General features: G+C 40.1%; 2 protein-coding genes across 4 annotated transcripts in view; one reads left to right on the forward strand and one right to left on the reverse strand.

Moving 5' to 3' along the window:
* Positions 1-435: 435 nt before the first annotated feature.
* ankrd28b (ankyrin repeat domain 28b) lies at positions 436-17,546 on the reverse strand. Of its 3 annotated transcripts, XM_029451557.1 has the most exons (28): positions 17,045-17,071; positions 12,426-12,509; positions 11,825-11,903; positions 10,998-11,068; positions 10,689-10,889; positions 9,078-9,165; positions 8,728-8,870; positions 8,348-8,560; positions 7,875-7,953; positions 7,609-7,723; positions 7,335-7,417; positions 7,092-7,155; positions 6,910-6,978; positions 6,665-6,805; positions 5,899-6,010; positions 5,757-5,783; positions 5,453-5,527; positions 5,148-5,349; positions 4,881-4,968; positions 4,673-4,790; positions 4,192-4,411; positions 3,783-3,870; positions 3,598-3,681; positions 3,330-3,475; positions 3,132-3,214; positions 2,878-2,960; positions 2,610-2,701; positions 1,781-2,064 (listed from the first exon to the last, which is right to left on the reverse strand). In XM_029451557.1, exons 1-28 carry the CDS (start codon positions 17,069-17,071, stop codon positions 1,781-1,783), a joined length of 3,159 nt encoding a protein of 1,052 aa, XP_029307417.1. The 3 variants fall into 3 exon arrangements, with proteins under 3 accessions (XP_029307416.1, XP_029307418.1, XP_029307417.1); XM_029451556.1 differs by lacking the exon at positions 5,757-5,783 and having other exon boundaries at positions 436-2,064; positions 5,851-6,010; positions 17,045-17,546; XM_029451558.1 differs by lacking the exons at positions 10,998-11,068; positions 11,825-11,903; positions 12,426-12,509; positions 17,045-17,071 and having other exon boundaries at positions 436-2,064.
* Positions 17,547-21,381: 3,835 nt separating this feature from the next.
* The window catches only part of hdac9b (histone deacetylase 9b), a 36,087-nt gene continuing 31,114 nt past the window's right edge, over positions 21,382-26,354 (forward strand). Inside the window, exons 1-3 of the mRNA XM_029451752.1 lie at positions 21,382-21,434; positions 23,030-23,092; positions 23,301-23,340. The gene's annotated coding sequence lies outside the window, so the exon portion shown is untranslated. The remainder of the gene's footprint in view (positions 21,435-23,029; positions 23,093-23,300; positions 23,341-26,354) is intronic.

The following is a 26,354-nucleotide window of genomic DNA, read 5'->3' on the forward strand; positions in this document are numbered from 1 at the left end:
ACAATGTAAAATTGCAAATATCAGCAATCAAGGCACCATTAGAACCAGTTTTAAAAACAATACATATTAGAGCACCCCCGCAAAATGTCAAATGGAATAAAGAGTCTATATTAACTGTCTATTAGTGCCTGGAAATGAGCTGTACACAATGTTAATTCTTTGATTTTCCACAGCAGACATTTTCCCTTCAGAGTAGTTAAAGCACAATGTTACTAATAATATTATGGCTCTGCTCTATTCAAGTATCCCAGAAAGACATGACAGCATGTGAGCCAGCATGCACAATGCCTTCACCCAGAAACTGAAGCAGCAAAATAGAATTCAACAATTAATAATTTTACTATATAAATTTGTGCTTTTCCTACTGTTAAGTGTGAACATGTCAGCTTCAAATGTGTCATTTATTGTAAGGCGATACTCCATAAAAGACTCGTGTTCATTATTAAATAACTCATTTCTTTATTACTCATAAAATATACAGCAATCTCAGTACTGAAAGAATTCATCGGAGAGTTGAATTCACAGTCATAATTTCTATATACATGCTAGCTTCATCCCTCTTCAAGAAAAAGCAAGGAAAAGAAAAAAAACATCTTTTCCTTTCTAAAGAAGCTAGCAAATGTATTGTACATATTTCCAGTTAAAAGGATTTTAAACAGGAAAACAGACAGAAAACGGGAGTTTTGAATCATGGTAGGATCGAGTGGTTTCTTTTTTTGAAGTTAAAGCAAGCAAAACCTGTCAACAAACATTGACTAATATAAGAGCAAAATATGTCATTCAAACAGAAGAAAATCAAATGCTGTCCTATCATTGGTTTACAGTGTTTCTTCTCACAAAACAGAGCCTCAGATACCTCAGTACAGGATCAGTGCTTCTTAGAAATGTTTCATTACTTACCTAGTGCGCATCACTGTACTTTCACAGCTGCCTCAACATACTCATCTTTTCTCAGTAACTAATGAAGGCACAAAATGAACACATAAATAGGAACCGAAATTACACAAATAATTTATTCTTGAAAGACTAAACCGCAATGGACAGGTCAATATACAAAGGTAAAGTTGATCAACTTAAAAATAACCTGGTGCACATATCAAATGTTTTTAAATTACTCAGGTCAGTAAATCTGATTTTTTTTTCTTCCTAGAGGATAAGGAGTTTAAGACATGAACATGAGTTTATTAAAATTTTTATCTCAAAAAATAAATGATTTCCCGCCTGTATGACAAGTGCATTCTGACAGATGTAGTGTGCGGACATCAACCTTCTCTAACTCATCAACAAATCCCCAAAAATGAAAACTGGCTCCTTCCCCCACTGCTAACCAATAAACCCCAAAACGCTCAATCTCATTTATACAGTTAAAACTGGGTTAAAATGCATCCATGTCTTTTGGTCCCTGTCGGCTTAGCTCTCTGTGAAGTGCTACCATCCCTCTTCAGCATGTTATTGCCGTACAAAAGTTCACTGTCCGCCAAAAAAGTAGTTTTTTTTAGCACTCAAGAAGTCAGTGTTGGTAAAGCAGCGGTTACTGAGGTCCAGTATCAGCTGAAGGACACCTGGTGCTGGATGAGGTCGGGATGAGTGTGGGCCAGCCTGCTGCACCTCCTCCCTCTCTTGCTCTCTGGTGGGATGGGGGGGGTGGGGGGGTGGGGGCGGCTCTTAAGGCTCCTGTGGGGGCTTTATTCTTTCTTCCTCTGCCCTCCCAAGCTGGCGGTGGGTGATTTTTAAGACACAGTGTGTGTGTTTATGAATTTAAATCGCTCCCTCCTGTCCCTCAGTACGTCTCTGAGTCAGAGTCATTGAGCTCTTCTTCCTTGTAGAGGCCGTCTTGATGGCTGATGTTGTTGAAGCTGCAGTAGGAGCTGTGCTCGCCGCGCAGCGTGGGCAGGCTGTCGAAGGTGACGCTCTTGGAGGGGCTGGTGGTGTAGTGGTTAATGGCACTGAAAGGGAGGGTGGGTGCCGGGGCGCAGGGGGACACAGGCATCATGGTGGCCAGGATGAGGGCGAGACAGTCTGCCACATCTTTGTTGGGGGCACAAGCCAAGGCGGGTGTGTAACCTGAAACAATGACAGTGGTCCATACTCTTTAATAGAAGTACACAGTTTCAGTTTCTAGCATTGGTGCTACATCTGTTAAATGATTTAGCAGTAATTACATGGATCTTCAGATGTATTTTACATAAAATCATAATGAGTCTCAAAACTCCTCATTAAGCTGATTTGGAAAATTGGTATAAGACCTGACCAAGGAACATTTTAATTGCTTGGCTATCACCCAATTCTGATCCCGTTTTTACCTCTCTGTGGTTTGTGGTTTGTTATCTATCATGTTTCTGAAATTAACATTATCGAAAGCATAGGGCACATATTTTAAAAAGGTTAAGACGCAACTTCAAATGTCTGATGTTTGGAACCAATGGAAACTAGAAAATTAAAGCCATTCTGTAGGGCATTCTTGCTGTAGATAACCAATAATTTCTGCTCCTGCTGTGTCCATTAGGGGGTATGTTGAGGTGGGATTTCCTCATCCTACTGTTAAAGCCTGAAAGGTATGAAAGGTGATGACATACTGTATAGTAAGGGGAAAAACATTCTGAATTTACCGTTTTCGTCGACTGCAAGGACACTGGCTCCCTTTGCAAGCAGCTCCTGCACCACCACAGTTAAACCATTTCTTGCAGCCACATGTAGAGGCCTTTAAAAAAAAAAGATAAAACATGGATGCGTTGACAGGAAAGTCAATATTTTACAATTTCTATCTCTACATTAATAATTCAAATTCCCACAGTAATCCACCCACACCCACAGAAATTGTTCATTCCATCGGTGCAGCAGGAGACGAGACACAGAGGTAATACGAGTGATACGTACGTCTGTAAGGCGGCGTTAGTAGCATTTATGAGGTTTCGGTCTGTAATCTTCTCCAATATCAACAAGGCACTGGTTTCATGTCCCTGTGGGAAACAGTCGCAGTATAATGAATACAAAAACAACAACATAGAATAGCTTCTAAATGTGCAGTAAATACAAATTATTTATAGTATTTCAACACATACGTGCAGGAACATACTGTACATTTGCTGCTGTAAAATGTTAGAACAGTGCCACCATATGGCAGTACGAACCTTACTGCAGGAGAGATGAAGTGCAGTGTTCTTCACAGCATCCTGCAGAGTGAGGTCTGCTTTCGCACTGCTCACCAGCAGTTCTGAGAGTGAAAACGCAGGAAGAACAAATTGAAGGTAATTCAATGCGGCGCCCATTATTACATCCGACAGAGATATTTTCCAGTCAAGTGGTTAAAAGTAGAGAAGCATTCATACCAACAGCGTTGGTCTGGCCATTTTCAGCAGCCATCATGAGTGAGGTCTTCCCTACGGCATCGACACTGTTGACCTGAGCGTTGTGGCTCAGCAGCAGCTGGAGACACTCTACGTGGTCAGTGAAGGCTGCTGCATGTAGTGGAGTCCTGCAAAAATAACACAAGACTCATATTTATCACAGTGAGTCATTCTATTCATAACATGAGGTTTTATTCAGTTAAAAAAAACCCCTCCAGTTGCACTTGTCTTTATATGAATGTATGTTCACCTGTTTTTACTGTCTTTGGCGTTGACAATGGCGGGGCCCAGAGTGTCTATCAGCATCTCAGCAGCACCTTCGTTGTCATGGATTCTAAAAAAGAAAAGAGACAAAATGAGCACAATTACTTTTTCAGTTAAGAGTTTCTGTCCTCGTGAGCATTGATCGAAACAGAAGACGGCTCCAGAGCTTACACAGCACAGTGGAGGGGGCTGAAAGAACTGCCTTCGGCCTTGTGAAAAACCTCTTGCTCCAGCAAAACCTCCACACACGTATCATGACCTGCACAAAAGAAAGCATTAACCATTCCAGCCTTCATCTCGAGGTGCTCACAATCAGATCGCTCTTAAAATTTGTCCCTTTCAACACGTGTCAAAATTGAGCCTTTGAGTGCATTAGGAAATTGCATGTAAGAGCTACATAAAAGGACAAACATGGAAAAAAATGATGTCCTTGTCCGTGTCTATTTTTTAAGTGCTCCTTTTTACTTTCTTGGCAGCTTGCCTGAGCGTACTTTACTAAACATGGGATATGCATTTGTAGAACTATATTGATTTTTTTTTTGATTTTTTTTTAAAGGAGGTCTTCAAACCCTCTTTGTACCATTGTAGCAGGCCCAGTGCAGTGGGGTGTAGCCTTGGTTGTCTGTTAAGACAGGGAGTGTTTCCACTGATTGGGCAGCATGCAGCAGGCCTCCCAGTACCCCAATGTGTCCGCACGCCGCTGCCAGGTGGACAGGCGTGCGCCCTTTACAGTCTCGCACCAGGAAGCTGGCACTGTGCTGAAGCAAGGCCTCTACACATTCTTCATGACCGGTCACCGCCTGCGGTCAGACAACAGCAGATGTTAGTATTATCACTGTTGATCATATCCTGTATGGTTATGAATTTCAGATTATGAGTTTATTCCTTCCATAAACAAATAGTTAGGGTTGCACTGCACAAATCAAAAACCAGTGTTTACAACCGATTGAGGTGACTAGTTGCCATTGGGAAGAAAGAAAATCATATCTGTTATATCTAAAACGTGCCAGGCAACAGTACAGCATGTGTCAGTGTGTGTAAGAATGTTAAGATTGTCTTACTCCTCTATGTAGGGCTGTCCTGCCCCACTTATCTTTGGCTTCTACATTGGCTCCCTTATTTAGCAGAGAATACACACAATCGGTGTGACCACTCAGGACCGACAGCATCAGGGGGGTTCTGAGAGATAACAGACAAAAAAAAGTCAGCAATTCATTTAAAACACTGGACCAAATAAAATAAAAGATCACAAACAAAAATGTTACTTACTGTCCATTCCCATCTTGAATATCTACTGCACTTTGAAGATCAGCATTTCCAATCAGCAAACGCAAACATTCTGAATGACCATTTGTAGCTGCAGGGAAGAAATGAAAAAACACACACAATCCCATTCAAATAATAATAATAATAATACATTTTATTTATAAGCGCACTTTTCATTTGCGTAAACAAAACTCAAAGTGCTCAAAAATACCCCATACATTAATTTATATTAACTGTATGCTGTACGAGCCACCCACTTAAGGTCCATACCTGCAGCATGGATGGGGGTTCGCTTCAAGGAGAAGTCTTTGACCAGGATGGAGGCTCCCTGGTTGATCAGGACGTCCACACACTCTACATGGCCCTTAAAGGCAGCCAGGTCTAGGGGTGTGCGCCCTTGGCTGTTTCTCACATCCAGATCCAGCAGAGACTGCACCAGAACCTCCATAGCATGGTGGTGACCGTGGTATGCCTGACAAATTGAATTACCATGAATAACTTAACATAAATAAGAGGAGATGGAGGATAATGAAATAATAAAAGCCAAAAGGATAAGGAGAATACACTTTACTCACAGCGAGGTGCAGGGGGCTGATGGGGGCTCTGACATCGGAGTCATTCAGGATGTCTGTCCCTGAGGTTTCCATTAGCTGAACAAAGCAGGTACACAAGTTAGAACCTACTTCAGACATAATCAATGCTCAGACTTGAAACGTGGCACTCCAGATATACAGTGCGTGGCATTGTGTCAGACAAAAAAAATATCTGCACACTTCTCTGATTCAATTCAACAGAACAACATTTCCATCCACGGGAGCTCTTCCTCAGACATCACAGAGCAGAACAAGCAATATATAGAAATGTACAAATTTGACTCACCACATCTAGAGGTGTTTCACTTGCAATCTGTAACAGAGAGCGTGACAAGCGGCAAAGCATTAAACATTGTGACAATAAAGCAGTACGGAATTACCGAGATGCTGATTGTTACGCATCGTGCACTCTGGAGTGAAGTTCTCACCAGCTCCAGGCAGAGGCGATGTCCGTACGCAGAGGCGTAGTGCACAGCATTGTAGCCCTGATTGTCTCGGATCCCTGGATTTGCATCATTTCGCAGTAAATATTCCAGGCACCTGCGGACACAACAAGGAGGCTGTAGTCAAGGAAACAACATCATGTTTCAAGTCTTCAACTGTTACTCAGTGTCGCGTAAATGTATCGTATAGTCTCCTGGCTCCATTTTCTCTCTATAAAAGTTGTTTTTTGGCCTTACAGTGACTGACCCCGTGTCGTCTCCACGCTTGTAATACACATGTCTGATGTCCCCGTGTCTGCCAGCGTTTGACAGACAGTAGGGCGCCACTGTGAGTGTCAGGAAATTAGCAGATGGTTGTAATTAACATGTATGATGCCTCTGTGCCTTTGTTCCCATTCGGTAGACAGAAATGTGTATTACCTGCCGTCCTGCCGAAGCAATTCTACTGTATAAATGTGTTTCTGTATACTCGAGGTCAGATACTTGTACCACATGTTGGTGCAGGTCATCCGTCCTTCCAGCTCAAACTGATTTGATTCTGTTGAACACTTCCGACTCTTCATTAAATAACACCAAACACAACTTCTAGATTTGTTCTTTTCTTATCAGAAGGAGATTTTGGAGTTACAGTCACACTCAGCATAACCAATAATGCAACCGAGCTTTTATCCATGAAAACCCTCAAACTTAACCCGCCTCCCACACAGCCACCCACTCATTTAAGAAACGGAATTTTCAAAGCAGTACTGACTTTCCATCTGTGTCGGAGGCAGCGGCGTAGTGGAGAGGAGTGCAGCCCCGCTCGTCTAGGTCATTGACACTGGCCCCAGAGCCCACCAGAGCAAACAGGCACTGGTAGTTACAGTTGGCAGCAGCGTAGTGCAGAGGGGTCCTGGAAAAGCAAACATAGCTCAGTTCCCTCTCTTCAAATTTGACCAAGGAACGAGGAGAGCAGACAAATTTGATCCAAATTCATGATTAAAAAATGCCACAAACCTGCCAAAGCTGTCCTTTCTATTAAAGTCTGCCCCCGTGTTGAGGAGAAGATTGAGACATTCCAGGTTTCTGAGGAGTCAGGGAGATTTATAGAAAAGAAAAGGTGATGAACTGATAAATATAATGATATTCTTTGTGTTATAGGTCATGGAACTACATCTTAACACTTGTCCTGTACTCACCCCCCGGCAGCTGCAGCATGTAAACAGGTCCTTCCAAAGTCATCAGGAGTATCAATATCAAATCCTGCATCAGAGTAAAGGATCGTGAACAAGATCCTACGTATTGTATATGAGGTTTTAATGTATGGATATCAACGTGACAAGAATTTGAACTTATTAACTGCAATAACTCATCCATTCAAATAAGACTCATTGTGTACTGTGATTAGTGGAGTTAGTAGCACTATTGAATCAAGGAGTTACCTGAAGACAGGAGCTTTCGGCAGCAGTCAGAGAATCCACTGAGAGCGGCCAGATGCAGCGGGAACATACCATGAACCCCTCGTCTGAAAAAGACACAACCATGTTAATGTATTCAGTGTAAACCAGATATCACTGGTGCTAAACTAAGGGTACTAGTATGAATAAGTACAAGTTACATAAGAGACATTACATCTATGCTTTGGAGAGATTTTAAGATGTAGCTCTTCCACGTAACGTGTAGAGTTGCTGAAACAGGGCAGACAGTCTCACTTACTTAGCGGTGTCAGCTCTGTTGGAGATGAGGGTGTTGATGAGGAGCTCGTGTCCGTATCGAGCTGCAATGTGCAGTGGTGTGTTTCCGTTCTTATCTTCACAGTCAATCTCAGCACCTTCAAAAAAAAAGAAAAAGAAAAAGGGGGGGAAGAAGAAGAGAGTAAGCACATAGCCGGTGTTACGCTGAGAAGCAGTTTTGGTCTTGCAGTTCAGCGTGAGAAATAAAGTCAACAAGGCGGTTTTTTTTTTTCTTTTAGAAGAGCTCACCATTTTCAATGATTGCTTGGGACCTAGAAAACCTCCCGTGGATGGCCGTCATGTGGAGGGGAGTCTTCCCATCTTTACTCTGGAGTGAAACAAAAGCATGGTGGTATCACAACGTGGATCTATCCCCCCCCCCCCCCAAAAAAAAAAAACAGGGTCCAAATAACTACTAGAAATGATAAAACTGCATTTCTGACATCTGTAGACTGGAGATAAAAACCTGAATGCAATTAACATTAACACAAATACACACTTCGATTCACACACAAGCAACAAGACTGTTAACCACAAACATTCAGCTTTTGTTTTGTTATTAGAAACATTGGTGAAATCATTTCTCAACGACGGCGCTGTATCTGGAAAAGGAGTGCCAATTATTGAGTAACAGCATTCCCAGGTCACACTGAGCCATCTTCTTCAAAGTTATCCGTGTTGAAATAGCAAGAAGCAACCGTTCCGTTTTGTTTTTTACTCACCTTGATGTTGACATCAGCCCCGTTGCACACTAGGAGCTCCAGACAGAGCGCCCCATGGCGTGAAGCGGCGGTAAAATGGAGAGGTGCGAAGCCCTTCTCGTTCACCTGGTTGACGTTCGCTCCGCACTCGATGAGCTCGTTCACCACCACGTCCTGCCCGTTGTAGCAGGCCACGTGGAGGGGTGTGTTGCCATACGCATTGGGCTCATTGATCTAGACGGCAATATAAAACAGGGAGCAGTCGTGACACAGAGGTTTCATGATCCCAAACGCAAGAAGTACACAATGCCAGGTTATGTGTTATTTCATGTGCGTTCTCTCCTGATCAGATGTAGCAGGATCTGCAGTATAATGACAATAAGCTTGTGGGTGGAACTTACATCCACCCCCAAGTCCAGGAGGTATTTGACAACGCTGATCATTCCACTGGAGGCCGCTGCGTGTAGGGGGGTGTACGATTTCTTATCTTTGCAGGCCACCTCGGCTCCATGAGATGCCAACAGCTTCACCACTTCTATGTGTCCTGAAGACAAAAAGAGCACGATTTCATTCAATGAATATGCCATCAAGATATCAGCAACTCATTCATTTGGTCATATCAGAACATGAGTATTCAGTTTAACATCTAAAAAAAAAACTTTAATTGTTTTTGATGCCTTTAAAAGTGTCGGATAAACTCCTCAAGTCAAATGATGAACATTAATAAAAATCCCTGTGGTTGATTTATTACCCATGTAGGCTGCCCAGTGGATTGCACGGCGGTCCCTCTTGTCAAAGGCATTGATGTTTGCTCCTCTAGAGAGCAGGAGCCTCACCATCTAAAAAGCAGCAGCAGAGAAAAAGAAAAGAGCAGTCAGGAAAAATGTCAAGGGAAGTTACAACCTGAACACCGCTAACGCTGCTGCCTCTCGGTCAGTGTGGCAACTCACCACCAGTGTGGTGTCTAATGCCTTAATGCTCTGGTCTACACCGCATACACTTTACTTTGACTTAATCTAATCTCAAGAGTTAGACGAGTTTCCATTTATAAATCATTGGCTGAGCAGACGTAGGTCGAAAGACGTTTTGCATAGACTCAACACGGGTACATCAACAAGACAAGAAGACATTAAGCAGGAAACTATTAGTAGGCAGCTTCCACAATGTTGAAAACTATGCAGAGGCTGTAACAAAGATTACATCTGTGTCCTCACATCTGTACATGTTGTGTGTTTTACTGTTGTGTGAACAGCTTTTAAGCACGTGATTTGCATACATTGCAACACTTGATTAGGCATGATGTTTCCACTTTTAAGATAACTCATTTACATAAGAGAATAGGATTGCAATGGTTTTATTTGCATGCAAGCACGTGATTGGACAAGCACCGACTCTGCACGCTGCGTCCACGAGCGTATTACCACAATGTACGACTGACAGCCCGCCAGTGTCAGTCTGCATCCACGTGGGGGAAGAAATTGACGGTCTGAAATTGTGTTATTTTCTTAACAAGCTATGACTTGTTCATTGGAAAGCAGCTTAATTGTTTGTTGAGCTGTGGCTTCTCCCACTTAAGAGTTTGTCATGGTGTTTGAATTCAAAAGGATGATTATTATCACTTCATCAAAACTCTTCTGTACACCAGTACAACAGAAGCTCAGTTTAAGAGTGTAAGAACAGCATGTGCCAAAGGCCGTAGGTACAAATGACTTACATCATTTATTGTTAAAATGTAGATGTTTCACTAGCTGCAGCACTAAAACAAACAGGAAGCGGAACAACTTACTACATGTTTCTCTAACTGATGCAATGTGTGTATGTCGCCATCTATAGAATAAAGGATTTGCTGTGGTAACGACACTTATGGCTATTGTTATTGGCGTAGCTGCTAACTGTAGTTATTCAGCAGATCTATATGGGGAGGTGGATTCTTTCACTTCACACTTAAAAAAACAGGCATAAATGCAGCCATTGTCCAGTTGTTCTCTATTGCAATGCCCATTGTGTTTACACATTTATGAGGTAAGCAGAAACACTTCCTCCCAGTAAGAGGAGAAGATCGGCAGCTTATATTAACAGCCAGGCAAACCCACCTGACACCAAGCCTGTTGTGTCAATATGAGCAGCACTTAGGTGGTTATACTTTGAAAACACAATGAAGACAGGACAGACTGTACAGCCACATTGTCAGCACCGAGCCTTTGAGCTAGAACACGTTTTTCTTCTTATAGCAATTGATATTTAAATGTGCTGCCATCTCTATCCATTAAAGTACAACTAAATCAATACTAGAAAGGCATTAAAGCATTTCTTTGAGTACAGCTCACAGCTGAATCAAACAGTACTCTAGGCTTAACATTACCTCCAGGTGACCGCTGAAGGCTGCGTGGTGCAGCGCGGTGCGGCCGGCTCTGTCGGACACATTCACATTGCTTAGCAGGGGGACGAGGGCTTCGGCGCAGCGGACGGCTTTATTTGCCGCGGCGATGTGAAGCGGCGTCTGCCAGTTCTTGTCTCGGGCGTTTACGTCTGCCGAATGTTTCAGCAACACCTGGACAGCCTCCTGCAAGAAGTCATCAACATGCAGGTTTAAGTTCCACGCGGTTTAGATTTGGAAAAAACGTTGCACAACAGTGCGGTGTTATACAGAATCTGAGGAACAATCACATACTTCACTGCAGGAGGCCACAGCCCGGTGCAGAGGAGTGAGCCACTTGTTATCTTTGGCATTTACTCTGGCACCTACAAATCAGAAGACACTGGCAGTTAGACCGTTTTAGGTTATACAGTTACATGACATCTAGTGCAACATTTCAACAAAATGCCTAAAGCCTTATTGGCAGTTATAAAGAGCTCTTCTGTAATATCTCCATCTGCAAAATCATAACAAAAGAGCAGACTGCAACGGTTGCATGTGAAAGTATTTTTACAATATTGAATGCAGATGTGGCCACAGGCATTTGAAATATGTTATTATGCTCACAGACAGGTTCACGTCAGCAATCGTTTACCAATCCCTTCAATACCGAGAATAGATGTACGTATGTAGCAACAAGTGCGTTAGGATCTCCATGTACGAAAGGGAGAAGAAAGACGATGATGACTTTGCCCAAAGCGATTTACAAAAGGTTTAAACTTCAGGAAGAACCATAATTCCCAAATCGGTATAATGTTTTAGGGCCATATTTGTCACATTTGAACAATCTAACTAGCACTTTAACAAGCTCAAAGTTGTGATGCAAATGACATTATCTCTGCTCTTTTATGGAATGAACAAATCAAAAGCTAAATCTGGCCCCTTCCTACATAATCCCTCCCGATAAGTGATAAAAACTCATAATTTCTATATTGTAACGTTATACCAATATTTGTTTCCAAGGTTCCGATTTCTGAATACGGATTTCTAAATGCTCTACACTACACTACACTACAGTGACAGAAACCGACATGGTTGTGTTTGACACTTTCACTACATGAATCCTCTTTTGAAAAACATACCTGAAAGAATCAGCAGCTCTATGATTTCTGCATCTCCGAGATAAGAAGCAGCATGCAATGGAGTTCGCTTCTCATTGTCCTGGAATATGTAAACACAACGACACGATTAGGACTAAATAGAAACAACAAATTGACATTTACAACCTTGTAATTCTTCTTCACTTTATACAGGTTAATACGGTTCACATCTGTTGTTCAGATTACACTGTTAGAAAGGAGAACTAATTAATAAATGTTGACAGACACATAGTCACGGCAAATAAAAAGTGGGTTAAATAAATATTCAGTAACTTGAAAAGCTTTACAGTAAAAGCCAAGCCGGTACAAACAAGCTTTATTTTGAAATAAACACCCCCCACCAAGGCAGTAATGGTGAAGAATGCAAAAAAAGAAAGAAAAGCAGATCCTGCAGTGGGAAGTGTAAAAACAAACTGTACTTTTTGTACTAAAACAACTACTAACTGGAAGAATGGTATGGCCTTTCATGGACAATTATACATTAGAGGTTTTAAATGCTGTGTGGCTGGGATGTTTTTATGTTTTATATAACGATAATATGAGGAAACAGATGCAGAGATTAGCGGGAGTCGGTTGGGATTACCTGTGCATTCACATCCTCTTTCTTGAATATGAGCGAGCGTACTTCATCTGGGTCCACATTGAAAATAGCTTTCAGCAAAGCAGGCTGTAGAAGAAAAGAGACACTGCGTCAAAATCAACTGAATCGCAACACTTTTCTGGCTGACATGCAACACCATTTAAGTCTTTCAGTAAAAACAAAACACCTTGTTTATCAGACTAGAAATGCCAACAGTATAGGTCAAATTTGGGAAAACAATAACCATTCAGACCTTGGAGGACTTAGACTTTACAGAGACTTCAGGATCCTCGTCATAAAGCACCACAATACACACGCGGCTCATTTGCTCAGAGTTTACGCAACAATGTTTAAGCGGCTAAAAAGTCCCTATACACTGTTGTTAAAAAAAAAAAAAGGGAGGCACAGACTGAAGGTTAGCAAAGGTTAAAAAAAGGATTCTAGAGCAGGCGGTACAGACATTCAAATGTACATTTAACAAAACGATGACTCCACAAATCAGAGGATGATGGAGGCAGACTGTCAGGATTGATACCGACAAATGCTGAGCAGCCACTTTCTAATTCTGTTTGGGGTTTAGTCTGTTGGCAAGCAAAACCACATCTATCCCATGGCGCAGGGAGAAATATCACAATATTCGAATGGAAATAAGTCCAGCACTGTGCTCCAAATGACTGATGTGATGTCCATATCAGTCTTTGTCGAGACATAAACAGGACTGTCTGCATCTTTAATGGAGACGGAGATGAGAAAAGGAAAAAGATCCACAGCTGATCTGGTTCACCACATCCAACATGACAACAGGTGGCAAAGATGATAAAAGACAAAAAAAGGTTCCAAAGTAAAACTGAAGTAAAGGAGACAATTGTTAAGAGTTCTTTGTGAAGTCTGACTCTCATGCTTTGCCCCGTCTTCTTAAAGAGTAGCCAAGTTGGCCCCTCCCTTCTTCGGGGTGTACACAAAGAGAAAGTAGTACTGTAGATTTTACAAAACTGAGCTGTTTGAGCTATATAAGCAAAATAGTGTAGGCTACATACCATGATATATTTCATACCATATTTTTCCTTATTTCCATTTTGCACAATTAATTAAATTAATTTGCATGCATTAAAAAAACGCATTCAAGACATGTAACTGACAGCATATTAAAGATTTATTGCAATATTTACTCATGTGCGGGTAGCCGAAGTTAGTCACTGTGACACTGTTTGCAGTATTTTGCCAACACTTCCTGGAAGACAAGGCTCTCCTACATTACTGAGTAATGGTGAGTCGAAAGTGAGAAGCCCACGCTCCAACACAGCAGACTTAAAACTTAACTGAGGGTCTACAACCTCTAGTCCATGTAGTGACCCACATCTTCACAACTGTCAGCATTATGGCAACCTCAAGCGATAACTTCAATATTAGACTGCAGCTGCAAACATTTCTACTTGGGCTTTTTGCTGTCGTTGGCTTTAGCGTTAAAAGTTCAAGATACACAGAAAAAGAAGGGGGGTGGGGGGCTCAGCCTCAGAATATGGGGTGCCTGCTCTACCAGGTGAGCTACCTGTGCACCTCAAACATTTATACTATAGACCACCGACTAGTGTAAATCACTTACTTTTTGGTAAAAGATCATTTTGCCACACACAATAAATGAGTCAATTTAGCATTACCTGATACAACAGACAGCACCAACCTAGCAGATGATTGTCAGTTACTCTATTATTAAGTGCTTGTTTTATTCTACAGTACATTTTGTCAAATGTTTACTTGTGATTTTTGTTACTAACCAGAGTAACATCTCTAAGACTTATTGATTGGGAAACGGTGCATGGTGATCCATGCATTGTGCCCCTATCAACAGTCACTAACTGTAAGTGTGCTAATGGCCCTTCATAGGTCATGTTTGCCAGTTTCCGACTGCCTGTGGGAGGAGGCTGGCATAGACGGCGAGAACAGTGAGGGCAGGGGATCCCTTCCAAAGACTGCAACTGGTTACCCATGAAAGATCCAGATGGAGCATTCCTGGCATCCACAAAATCGTAACTCTTCCCAGACTTTTGTCATGTTCGGAAAAATGAATTAAGCCATTAATATGAGTTTACACAATTAAAAGTTTTTGTTTTTTTCACAAGTACTAGCTGGGAAATTTGGTGTTATTAAATGTGTATCTGGTGAGTTATTATCAAGCACTTCCATTACATGCCAGTAATCATATGAGCAGTGTGCACACATGTATCCAAAGCAAACCGAGAGATGAAGAAGCTGGAGTTTCCTGTTAGAAAAAGTGCCAAGAGTCAGCAGATTTTAAAACCACCTGCTGTAATGTTGGGCTAGAATGAAGACCTGTATTATTGTGTTATGCCTTTGACTGCTTTAAATACATTTTAGGTGGAAAAGCTGGAAAATACTAAATAAGCCTAATGTTTGAGAGGAAACAAAAACACTGACTAAAACTTGTATTAAAACGGTCCATCTTTTTCATACGATCATTTCCATGAGCTGGATTTCCTTCTGCGTACAGTCAGAATGATGTAGTATGCAAAATAAAAATGTTGTTCATTAATAAGGCTTCATCCTTCATTTAACGCACCAGGCTGCCCAGCTAGCTAATTAGCTAATGTGCAGCCATGTAGCTTTGAAGACTTCATGTACAAAAGACCTCTAGTTTAATGTGGCATAGTTTGAGCTATATACTTTAACTACTAGTCTTTCTGTAGACAAAAAGTATCATTCACTCTACGCTTTGTGAAAGTCGAAAATTAAACCAAGCACTTTCACCTTTAGCAAACAAAGATTATTTGTGCTGTATTCAATAAACTCAACTTTTCTCCTACAAGACGTCTGGATTAAACAAACTCAAAAGTCAAACGCGGTCAGAACAACTGTTGACTGTTAACTGTTGAATAATTCCAGGTATAAGTGGTGGCGTGGGTAAGATTATTCCCTTTGAAGCCAACAAGACAAGATAGTTATGCTCTGATACAAACGTGAGCCACATGATGCATTTCAGCAGTCAAACTCATGCTCAGTAAGTATTTAGAATAAACAAGACAAAGATTACCATTATCATCTAGGGACCAAGTAGCTTACAGTCCCTTTTTAATAACACAAGACAATCCTCTCATTCACTTATTATAAGGCCCATGAATATCTGCAGGGTGTTATAGTGCAATAGTACTTAGTTACTAGGGATACATTCAGGGTAACAAACAGGCCCTTGTTTCATTTTGACGATTGCTGTATACCCCCCCCCCCCCCCAGTGAAAAGGAAGGACAAATCTGCATTTTGTCGTTTTGAGGTTTTCAGTCCTCCAGTCCTGCACGACTGGTGTAGGAGATTTTCTATGCTTCTCTGGCTGCACGACTGTGTACCTCCTCTCCTCATACAAGCCAGCCTAGTTAATACCATCACCATGGAGACAGCTCGTTGGCAACTCCACCGGCTCACATGAGCCCAGGTACACGATCATTCAAGCACGCACGCACGCACACACAACACACACAATGAAGGACACTGCACGTACATAATGCTACAAGAATAGCAGACATGTCCAAAACACACAGCCCTTAGAAGATAAGGGAAAGCTATTCTTGTTTTCACAAGTAGGTGGCAAGTGTTTAATATAGTTAGAGGAAGCATGGACTGTCACATTGCCCGTCACTTCATATATTATAACCATTACACAGCAGTTTACCTGCATATAGATATACATATAGTAAAAATAAATACATTTTTATTTAAAACACATCCTACTTTTCAAAATAGAATAGAATAGAAATGATTAAGTGTTCAGCAGTTTTTACAAAGGGGCAAACACTAAAGGCTTGTGATCAAGGACATAACTTATCTAACTGTTATAAACCCGCTTTAGAAATTAAACATTTTGAAAAACACTTAACTAAGCAGGGCACAAAGCCTCTCACAGATCCCTACAGCCACAGCACAGTGGTGGTATTCAAACAAGATTAAACATAGTCGAATCGGTGCATAAAAGCTACATCATCATCAATGTGTTTATATCCAATCGTATAGCTATCATACAGCCTCATCAGCTGAGGCCCATAACATACATGTCACAAACGTCCAGTTGTCACAGTAACGTAACAATCAACAGATAGCTTTGGTTGTTATTGTACTCATCTCACACTACATACAGAGATTTAGTGGCTAATATTTCATCTTAGAACTTGGAAGCTACAACTCAAAGCCCAGTGTTTTATTGTTTAGTCACAACATGCTAACTAGTCACTTCCCAGCTAAGTAGCATTTCATGCAGGCTCTGGCTAAATGCTGAGATAAAAACAGTATCATTAGCAGGTTGCAACTCAACAACCGCTTGAGCATGTGTCTCAGTGTAAAGTGTGATGCCTCTTGTTATCGCCCAATATCCAACACTGCAAATGTGATTCACCCAGCAGCACTGTACCTGACTTTCACCTCGAAAGGGACAATTGATCACCTAGCCTTACATGCAATGTTTAAGAAAATTTATCCGTTTCGGATATTAGCTGCCCAAGAAACTGGAATTACGTTACATACCGCTGGCGAATGTTGAAATCGGGGAAGCTAGCTAACATTAGCTAGCCAACAGTAGCTTAAACTTAGGTCAGCGTTTGACACAGTGATCACTTACCTGGTCTCGAATTTTGAGAACCACCATATTTCTGGGATTTTAATTGTTCTCATGCAGATTCATAAAGGGATATATGTCTCCTTCCGAATAGCAATGTGTGATCTTGGTAGCTCTCCCGCTGGTCTGCTGGAGGCCTAGCGTGACGCTAGCTTAGCTCTCTTGCTAGCTTCCTAACCTGATGGCATGAAAGCAGAGGAGTAGCGGAAACTCCATAGCGTTGCCGCCACCATACTTCGCCTCCCAAAAAGATGCAATTCGATAGGTCAAACGCGCTGTACGTCCTAGTAAGCGAGCTAGTGGTTGGTTGTTGCTAACAGCGCTCTGTGACAGACGCACACTGTGTTGAATATTGCATTGCTGACCACGCTCATGTCATAATAAATGACATTTTATAACGAACAATTTAAACTATATAACATGCAATGCAATTTATTAACATTATGGTACAACCATACTGCGCTTTTTAAAAATAAATATATTTGGCTCCGTTTGGTCGGCTTTTCAATTACAGCTGCTATTATTCTATTTACACACAGTGACTCATCTTGAAGTTGCACAAAAAGGGGGAACCATGCTACACCGGCAGCAAATCACCTCTAATGGAGCCACTGGGAGTAAAGCGTTATATTAACAACATTATTCTCTCAGGAAGATGAGTTTCTCAGGACAGACGACTCTCTTCTTCGAGAAGGTAGCCATGCCATGCAGACACAAAAACCTGCTGCATGACTAATATGCCCCATACAAACCAAGGAAATCCGTTTAGAAATTGTGTGCAAATATTACTAGCTGAAGAGCTAATAGTCTTTTGGTCTAATGGTCACTGATATCTTTTTTAGTTATAAATGCCCAGAACTGTTAGAAACACTCGTTCTCCCCAATCGTGTTAAAATTGGAGCTGATTGGGTAAATTATTTTATTATTTTGCAGCCACAGTGCATAGTTTGGATATAAAATAATTGCTTCACAAGCTGTTTGGTGTAAAACACCTCTTAATCATAATTCTTCTGTCTGCTGTCTAAACTCTTGGACATATCGTATAGGTTTATTGAAAGATAATAAGACTGTATATTGCCATCTACTTAAAAAAGAAAAGTGAGTGTTGAAAAACCCACAGGTTAGGTTTTAAATCCTCAGTGTGCATCAGATCATGTGAACCTAACATTAAAGAGTGGTGTAGTATGGCCCTCTAGTGATTACAACTACAACTACAAGCAGGCGTGAAAGTAGCTGATGTGCATCACATTGAATAAAGGCTTAAATGAGAAATAAAAAATATTATTATATTATACAATATATAAACCTTTGTGAACTTAAAGCCCAGTGTAATACTTGTTATTTAGACACATTTAATTTACACATGGAATTTGACAGCACTACTGACTTGTATGATTTATGCAACCTTTTGTAAAATGGTATACAATTGATAATAATTTGCATTAAAACAAAACAAAAACTCAAAAATACATAGTGTTAGGGATTTCAGATCTAGACAAAAAAACAACTAATTTCTGCTTACACAACATTTTGAAGAAATGCATTAATAATCCTAAAATAAGGGCGTCTGCAGAGTTTCTCATGGAATGTTACAGCCACAACAGCTGATGATGTGGGACAGTAATTCCCTCTGTATGGTGAACATACCACAGAAAGGACTGGCAGGGATGACATTATGGACAAGTGCCAAAATGCTTGGACACAAAACTGTCTGTATATAGTGCACTCAGTGACTTGGTGGATCTGTCACAGACACAGTCAGTATTTTGAGATTTAAAAGTTCACAGCGCAGCAATTCAGTCCTAAAAGCTCTGCTGCGATATATTACATGTGGAAGAAATGTTTAAAAGTTACTTTACATTGAGATCATATCGAGTCAAGTTATTTGATTTTTGCAGTACAGCTGTTTAGAAATAAAACAAGAACAATATTAATGTAGAATTCTGATAGTATATATCGCTACAGCATTAATCTAAGAGCAGTGACACCTGAGTAGATTATCTTTCTGTTAAAACCACTAAAATGATAAATGATAATACATCTTTATGTCACTTCCCACAGAAATATGTTAGAAATAAGCCACTGCTGTAACTTATTCAACATGTGTCTCAAGCCTTCAGACGGGGCACAGAGATGGTTACTCTCCACCAACAGGCATCTATGCAATAAGAAATAAAATAAAAAGCAGCATGCAGTACAGTTTTGTATGTGAGGGAGGTCGTGGGGATCTTGTGAAAGAATGTGGGTTACGCTCACCAGCAACTTTCAAGGGCAGTCTCACATTTCAAGGCACTGGATTCAAAGAGACGGGAGAGGGAAAAGGTTGCGGCAGCTATGTTAATGATTTTGGGTGTAGGTTGGTCGCCTTTGCTGGGGGTAATCCTCCTGGATCTGTCTCTAAGCCCTGCAAAGGCCACTGAAACCAAAGCATGAATAATTTCTTGCTGGGGCGGCTGGGGTTCCCACAAATTAAATGAATGTGCGTGCGTGTGTAATGTGTGCGTGTGTGCGTGTGTGTGTGCGAGCGTGACAAGGAGAAAAATAAAAATTGATATGTATTGATTTCTTCATTCAAATATTGTATGTAATTAAATCATTTAAATTTTCTGCTAGACAAAACACCCAAAGCACCAAAGCAAGTCCTCCTAACTCCCACCAATACTGAATAATGTAGTAAACAAGACCAGACAGTTAATCAAATTCCTAGCTGGCCCTCTTGCTGAGGGATGACATGGTCCTTAGCATCCAGGTGCCAGCTGTGGGGTCCTGCACAGCAGCAGTGACATGCATGCATGATCATGCCTCAGATTCGCTGATGTTGGGCTGTGCCCCTGTCTATCCGGCCGTCAGGATGAGGGATAGCAAACAGCTGGACAGTCGGGGTCCTGGGATGAAAGTGGTGTCACCCACTGGTTCATTCCCAGCTGCTGTAGGAAGAGTGGCAAGATGCGAAGAGAGAGGATTTCAGCTCACCGCTTCCCACCACTGTTCCTGGAGAGCAAATGTTGAAACAGAGATCAAACAATCAGCAGATCAATCCAAATCCTTTTCACATACTGTCTACTAGAAATATAAAGGAAGGGTAGGCATAGTGAGGCATAAACAAGGCTCAAACTATTTCAAGAAGCATCAATAATTATGCAGGATATGGCCAAAATCGATGAAGATGTATTAAAACATACAAATACATTGAGCAGTGATGTGGGAAACCGGTGGACAGAGATGAGATTAGATACTTTGTTCTTCTGCTAAAGGGAAGACATTTGTCGTCCGGGCAAACAGTAAACTGAGGAGAGGCACTAAAGAATGCTTTGAAGTGACAAATAAAAATGGACAGCTGTAGATTTATGACGATGACAAATCTGCATATAATCTGTGCTAATCACACAAGCCTTGCTCCCGGTTGAGATAAAAGGTAGGTTCACAGTTTATTGTTCTCCTCTTAGCTTTGTAGTGATGGACCGAGTGCAATGATAGATTCTTTGATAATTTGCATTGTAAACCTTGTCTGAGCACGTGCTAAAGCAATGGACATATAAGAATAGAGGTATTAATACATTTCTAATCATTGATTATTGTTGTTGCACAGCAGCAGCTGATGTAACAAGGCCAAACACTTTGTCCCAGGCAAAGTCCTATTGGATTTCAAACTGATGACAATGACTAGTATGACCAGTAGATGGCACTGTTTCCATTTTAATGATCTTTTTGTGAACTCGTGAACGCTACAGGTGCTATTTTTAGGAGTTGCCTCGCTGTAAACAGTAGTCTGTAGGTACAGCTGTCGTAGCATTCACATGTTATGCAATAACAACCACAAATAATATCCTCTTTACAAACAGCGAGCTACTCATGTGTCTTATAGCTCTATTATCATAATTCCTGGTGCATGCATTTATTAATATTATAATGTAAGGAATAATGTAACACTATAACAGTGTAAATAAATACTGTTCGCTGTAATGGGCGCTTATTCTTTAAATGCAAGCCAGTGTATTATTTGAGCTGTATATAGGTTTAGATATTGCACTAGTGAAAGTTATCAACACATTAGCCTGTTTCTGTTCTGTTTCGCACGGGGAGACATGATTGATGAATTTGCAGGAGACAGGTGGTGCACCTGCTGAGGACAGACAGTGACCGGAGCTTCCTGCCCTCTCTCTCCATCTCAGACATTGTTAGAGAGGACAGTGAAGTAGACAGAGAGTTGTGTCTGTAACTAATGTTACCGTGGTAGGATTTTATATCGTCCCCTCTTTCGACCAAGTTATTTATAGCTCAGTCGTCATACACAGACCGCATCCCGCATGTCCTCCAATCCGAACAACAGCACACACGTCAATCCCTCAACCCTGTCCTCAAGGTAGATAAATACCGTTTCTCCATCTTATATGTAAGTATGTGAGTTGAACAAATTCGACGTAATATATATGCAAATACTACAGTGTATTTTAAAAACATATTAGGGAACTAAACTGGTGGAGGTGTGTTTAAACTAAGAATGAGTACTAGCTAACGTTTTAAATGATGAATTATTTTAAGCTCTATGACCGCTAAATTGCTTTATAAAACCGCAGTTATAGCCTAAACAGTGAAAGAAAAATAATTAATTAATATTTAGCTTGTATTTAATAATCATTAAAAATATATATTTGTTTTACCCCCACAAAGCTTCATGTTTTTGAACAGTAGAAATAAAGATTTGCTAACTCTGTAGGCGCATTCATATTTGAATTACCTGTTGGTTCTGCGATCACAGGTGGTCGTTTTGTAAACGATTTCTATTGAAAGTCCGCCAATAAAAGTGGACCTGAACTGTGTGTGTGTGTGTTATAACAAGCTGCGACATTCTCCACTCAATCACAGGAATTGAAATGAGTTTAAAAAAAAAGCTATTATTGACCATATCATTGTTGCTTTTGCAGTTATTATTTCTTCCAACGTAGGGTATTGTAGTAAACATCCAACCATCTATAAATATACTTGCTGACGCATGTATGATCGAACCAAACGTGGTTGGAGTATGAACGTCCTCATTTAAAAAAAAACTCGTTAATCTACCAGGCTTCCATCACCCCTGGTCACAGGCTACACCTGATTTGACTAATATTTAATAGCCTATAGCTATTATGTAAGAAATCTACTGGGATTGTGAGCAGGCTGATGTCGCCTACATTTGAACAACTGTGAGTCCACTAATTATAGCCATTAATATTTCTTAGAACATCTCAGCACTCTACTTACATAACTCTCAGAGCTGCTTTTTATTATTGTATAAGTGGTGAAAGAGCATTCACAAGTTTAAAGTCAAAATGTACTTGAAGTATAAAAATGTACTTGTAATGCAAAATGGCAAATTTTTAGTGTTATATTGGTGTACTATTAGATCATTAGTATTGATGGCATCAACATGTCGGCAGTACTTGAATCAGGCCAAAGTATTAGTGTAATCTATTACAGTGTATCATGCTTTATATAGGCAACTGAACAAATGTGTTTCATGTAAAATCTGAATCTGAACCAAACTATAGATGTTAGATAAATGGAATTGATTAAATATACTCATATTTTCTGTCATGAAATGTAATAGAGCAGAAGTGTAAAGTAGCATGAAATGGAAATACTCCAAGTAGGTTTAGTGTCTCAAAATTGTACTTAGTTGCAGCACTTAGTAAATGTACTTATTCACTTTCCACAGCTGATTACATCTTATGCTTTATTTCTGCATTTCTATCCTTTACAATGTCTATATCACATTTTGAATATCTCATATTCCATGTTCCCTATTCACTTTTTGAGTATGTCCTTAACATTCTTCTGTATACATACTTTTGCCTTTTTAATGTATAACCTTTTCTATTTTAATATACTTGCAATATGTCTATCTATGTCAATGGATAAAACATTTAACAGCACACTGTACTGTGCACGATTATGTAATATATTTTTGAATCTACAGCTACTTTCCTGCATATTTTGTGTTTACAGATACTAAAGAAACAAAACTACAAACACAAGCAGATGAAGACTTGTACATGCCGGGATAGTCAAGTAAGGAGCTTATTTCTTTTCTTAAATGTATTTTAGATGCTAGTAATTGACAGTGCAGCAGTTGCAATGAGGTTTATATTATAAAGCGAGTATGTTTCTCAGTTGTTTTGTTGGACACAATGTCTCTCCTAACAAAAACTTTTAGCAGACGTGTTACATTTGAAATGGCTCTGTATGATGGCTTTGGTGACCAGTGCTCTTTCCACAGGTGTCATATGGAGACAGCATTTCAATCTTCGCTGAGCAAGGTAATAGGAAAACACAAGAACCACAGACCTTTCAGTGTACACATGACATTTTCACTTAGACAGCAACACAAGAAAAACACTGCTCATACTTGACATGAAAGCCTTTCACAGCCACTCCAAATGACCCTTCAGCCGTCTTTCCATTTGAGAATATTTATTATATTTTTACATTGGACTTGTTCTTGGCAGGTTAACGCTCACAGATGTCTGCACTGCTCAGATGGCTTGAGGGGGCAGGTACCATCTGAGCTGTGTCAGGGAGAGAAAGTCATTTTAACAGTACCTTACACTTAGCCTAACACATAATTTCATAGTACCAATAAATGTGTTAATGAGACAAAATGTTTTTTTCGATAGAACAAATCTTAGCAGGCATCTGTGAATTATTCACTGGACCCGATAAGTTGGCATGTTCGACTATACAATTGGCAAGCAGTATTCACAGAAGCACGGTGTTGCATGACAACACTGTTGTGTAATGTATGTTGTCTATAGTGGATTGTTATTGACCTGAAGTGGGCATCTGGACGATTTGTGCCTGTAACATATTCAATAGACTCCGCAGAATCAGTCAGCCACTAGCAGTGATGACATAAGAAGTGCGAGCGTGCTTGTTTATCAAAGTGGAGCGAATACAATGACTTTTTCTTCTTTTTTTTCACAACTAAAGTGATGGAAGTGATGAATTACGCTTTGTCACTATGGGTTTATTTCCTGTGTTTGTGTGCCATCCTTGACTGACCGTGACAGTGTGAAGGCAGCCTTCATGTCACACAGCATAAATTGCAGTTCCAATAAAGAGAAATAATACTGTGGTGTTTTGTGCCGGCTGACGTAAAGCATGACATGACAGATGATTGAGTCAATCTTCTGCCTAAAATGGGCATAAAGTAATCATAGGAAAAATACAATTGTAAGCCTGTGTGTGTGTGTATAAGTGTGTGTGGGTGTGTATAGTGCCAGAGGTTATGTGTACAGGTGTGTCAGTGTAACAATATGTTAAAAACATAAGTAGATAATTGACAGCCATGCTGTAGAATAGCAATATGATTACTTGCTTAGTGATTGAGCTATGTGTGTTAGTAGTGTTTGAATAGAAGTTCATAATAGATTTTCTTTTCTTATAAAGCCAGAGTCTCGTGGTTTACTATTTTTATTTCTCAGGTATAAGTGTAAATGACACAGGTTGGTATGTTCTAATTAAGAAACCAAGAACCTCCATAAATGAAATCATGTCTTTCCAGAGTTAAATCATATTTGACATTTATGACAGAACATGTCATAATACATTAACAGTGTATAATGAATCGCACACTGACAGGTTGTTTTGACACGGAGGCCTTTTTTTTTTGTGATCAAATCTTTATTGATGTTAACACACAACATGTACAACCAAGAGCATAACGTTTTTATTTTATTCTTTTAAATGAAATAACTTAAAGTACACAAGAGAAAGAAAAATGAGATACAGCAATTACTTGCAAAATATTGAATGCAGAGTAGAGTACATATGTAAGCTAAAAATAATAACAGACAAATCAAAATAAGTTAAAACCAAATAAAACAAACCCAACCCTCCCTCCCAGACCTATAAACACTCACAGACAAAGACACACACACACACACACACACACACACACACACACACACACACACACACACACACACACACACACACACACACACACACACACACACACACACCAGGTGTTCGCTGATGGGTGCCGGCACTCCATCAGTGCTATCAGACAGGATTGTATACCATCACTAACACATGCACACACAGGGAAACGCTAGGTTGCAATTTGGAAGACTGGATTAGGGAAAGGGAGAAATCATTCTAAAAGATCTTTGAAGGAATCAACTGCAAAGCGCCAATTGTTTACATTAGTGTCACTTGTCCTATTTATTCGGGCAGGACACGGAGGCCTTTCTATGTTTATTTGTTTAGAACAACTTAAAGGCACTTCACAACACATCAGAGTTTCATTGCATTAGCCTCAGAATATATAAATAATGTATTATGAGTGACCAAAATCTGACCAGGTTATAGCTTTTATAGGTAATGTATTAATCAGATGATTAATTAGATAGTGAAATACTTATTATGTAGAGGCTACGCATGTTGTACTCGACCTCACAGCTCACAGTGAATGCATGTTGTTTAATGTCATGACTCTTTTACAACAGAACATCTGATGTTGCTTTATAATTTAATGAGTTTGTGGAGCTCAAGAAAGTCATACTGTAAGACCTTATGGGACATTAATAGGAGTCCCAACATATAATGCTCAAAAGACTCATAACACAATACACACAATGCATTCTAGCCTATTGTGACATTTTCTGATGCAGCTAGGATGTCTAGTCTAATTGTAATGTTCTCATTTCGCATGCAGAAAAGCTATGTTAAAACCAGCCATGAGCATGGAGCACACTACTCAGCTTTAAGTAGTATATATTTGCAATTCTGTCATGATCCACATATTTCTTGGGAGGGGCAATTTGTGTAGAGCTGCAACGGTTGAAACTGAATATGCTTGGATTATTGGACAACACCAGGCATTTAAAGACACCACCTTGGACTTTTAGAAACTAGTATAGACATTTTTCATCTTTTAAATGTTGTTATAGACCAATTGTATGATCCAAAAAACAACTTTGCTAATTAATACCCAGTGCCAGTCTGCATAATGTGTTCTTTGCTGGGTTTCACACTATGCTCATTCTATCCTTCATTTCACATGGAAACTGACAGATGAATAATAATTATGTAATTCTACCATTAGTTGCAATAACAGAAAAACAGGCATTAAAGAGTGAGATTTGTTTCTTAAATGTACATTTCTCATGAAATGTTTCTCAGCTTCATGTTCATACTTGTTGACACCCTTAAACTATTTTTTTGTGTGGTCCACGATCTATTATTGGCTCTGGCTGTAAGTGTTTTCTGTTCCATAACAAGATGAATCCCCAACATGGCATTAGGTTACCAGGCAACAGTGTACACTCCT

The sequence above is a fragment of the Cottoperca gobio genome, chromosome 16 (genome assembly GCF_900634415.1).
Source record: "Cottoperca gobio chromosome 16, fCotGob3.1, whole genome shotgun sequence".
Classification (NCBI taxonomy): Eukaryota; Metazoa; Chordata; class Actinopteri; order Perciformes; family Bovichtidae; genus Cottoperca; species Cottoperca gobio.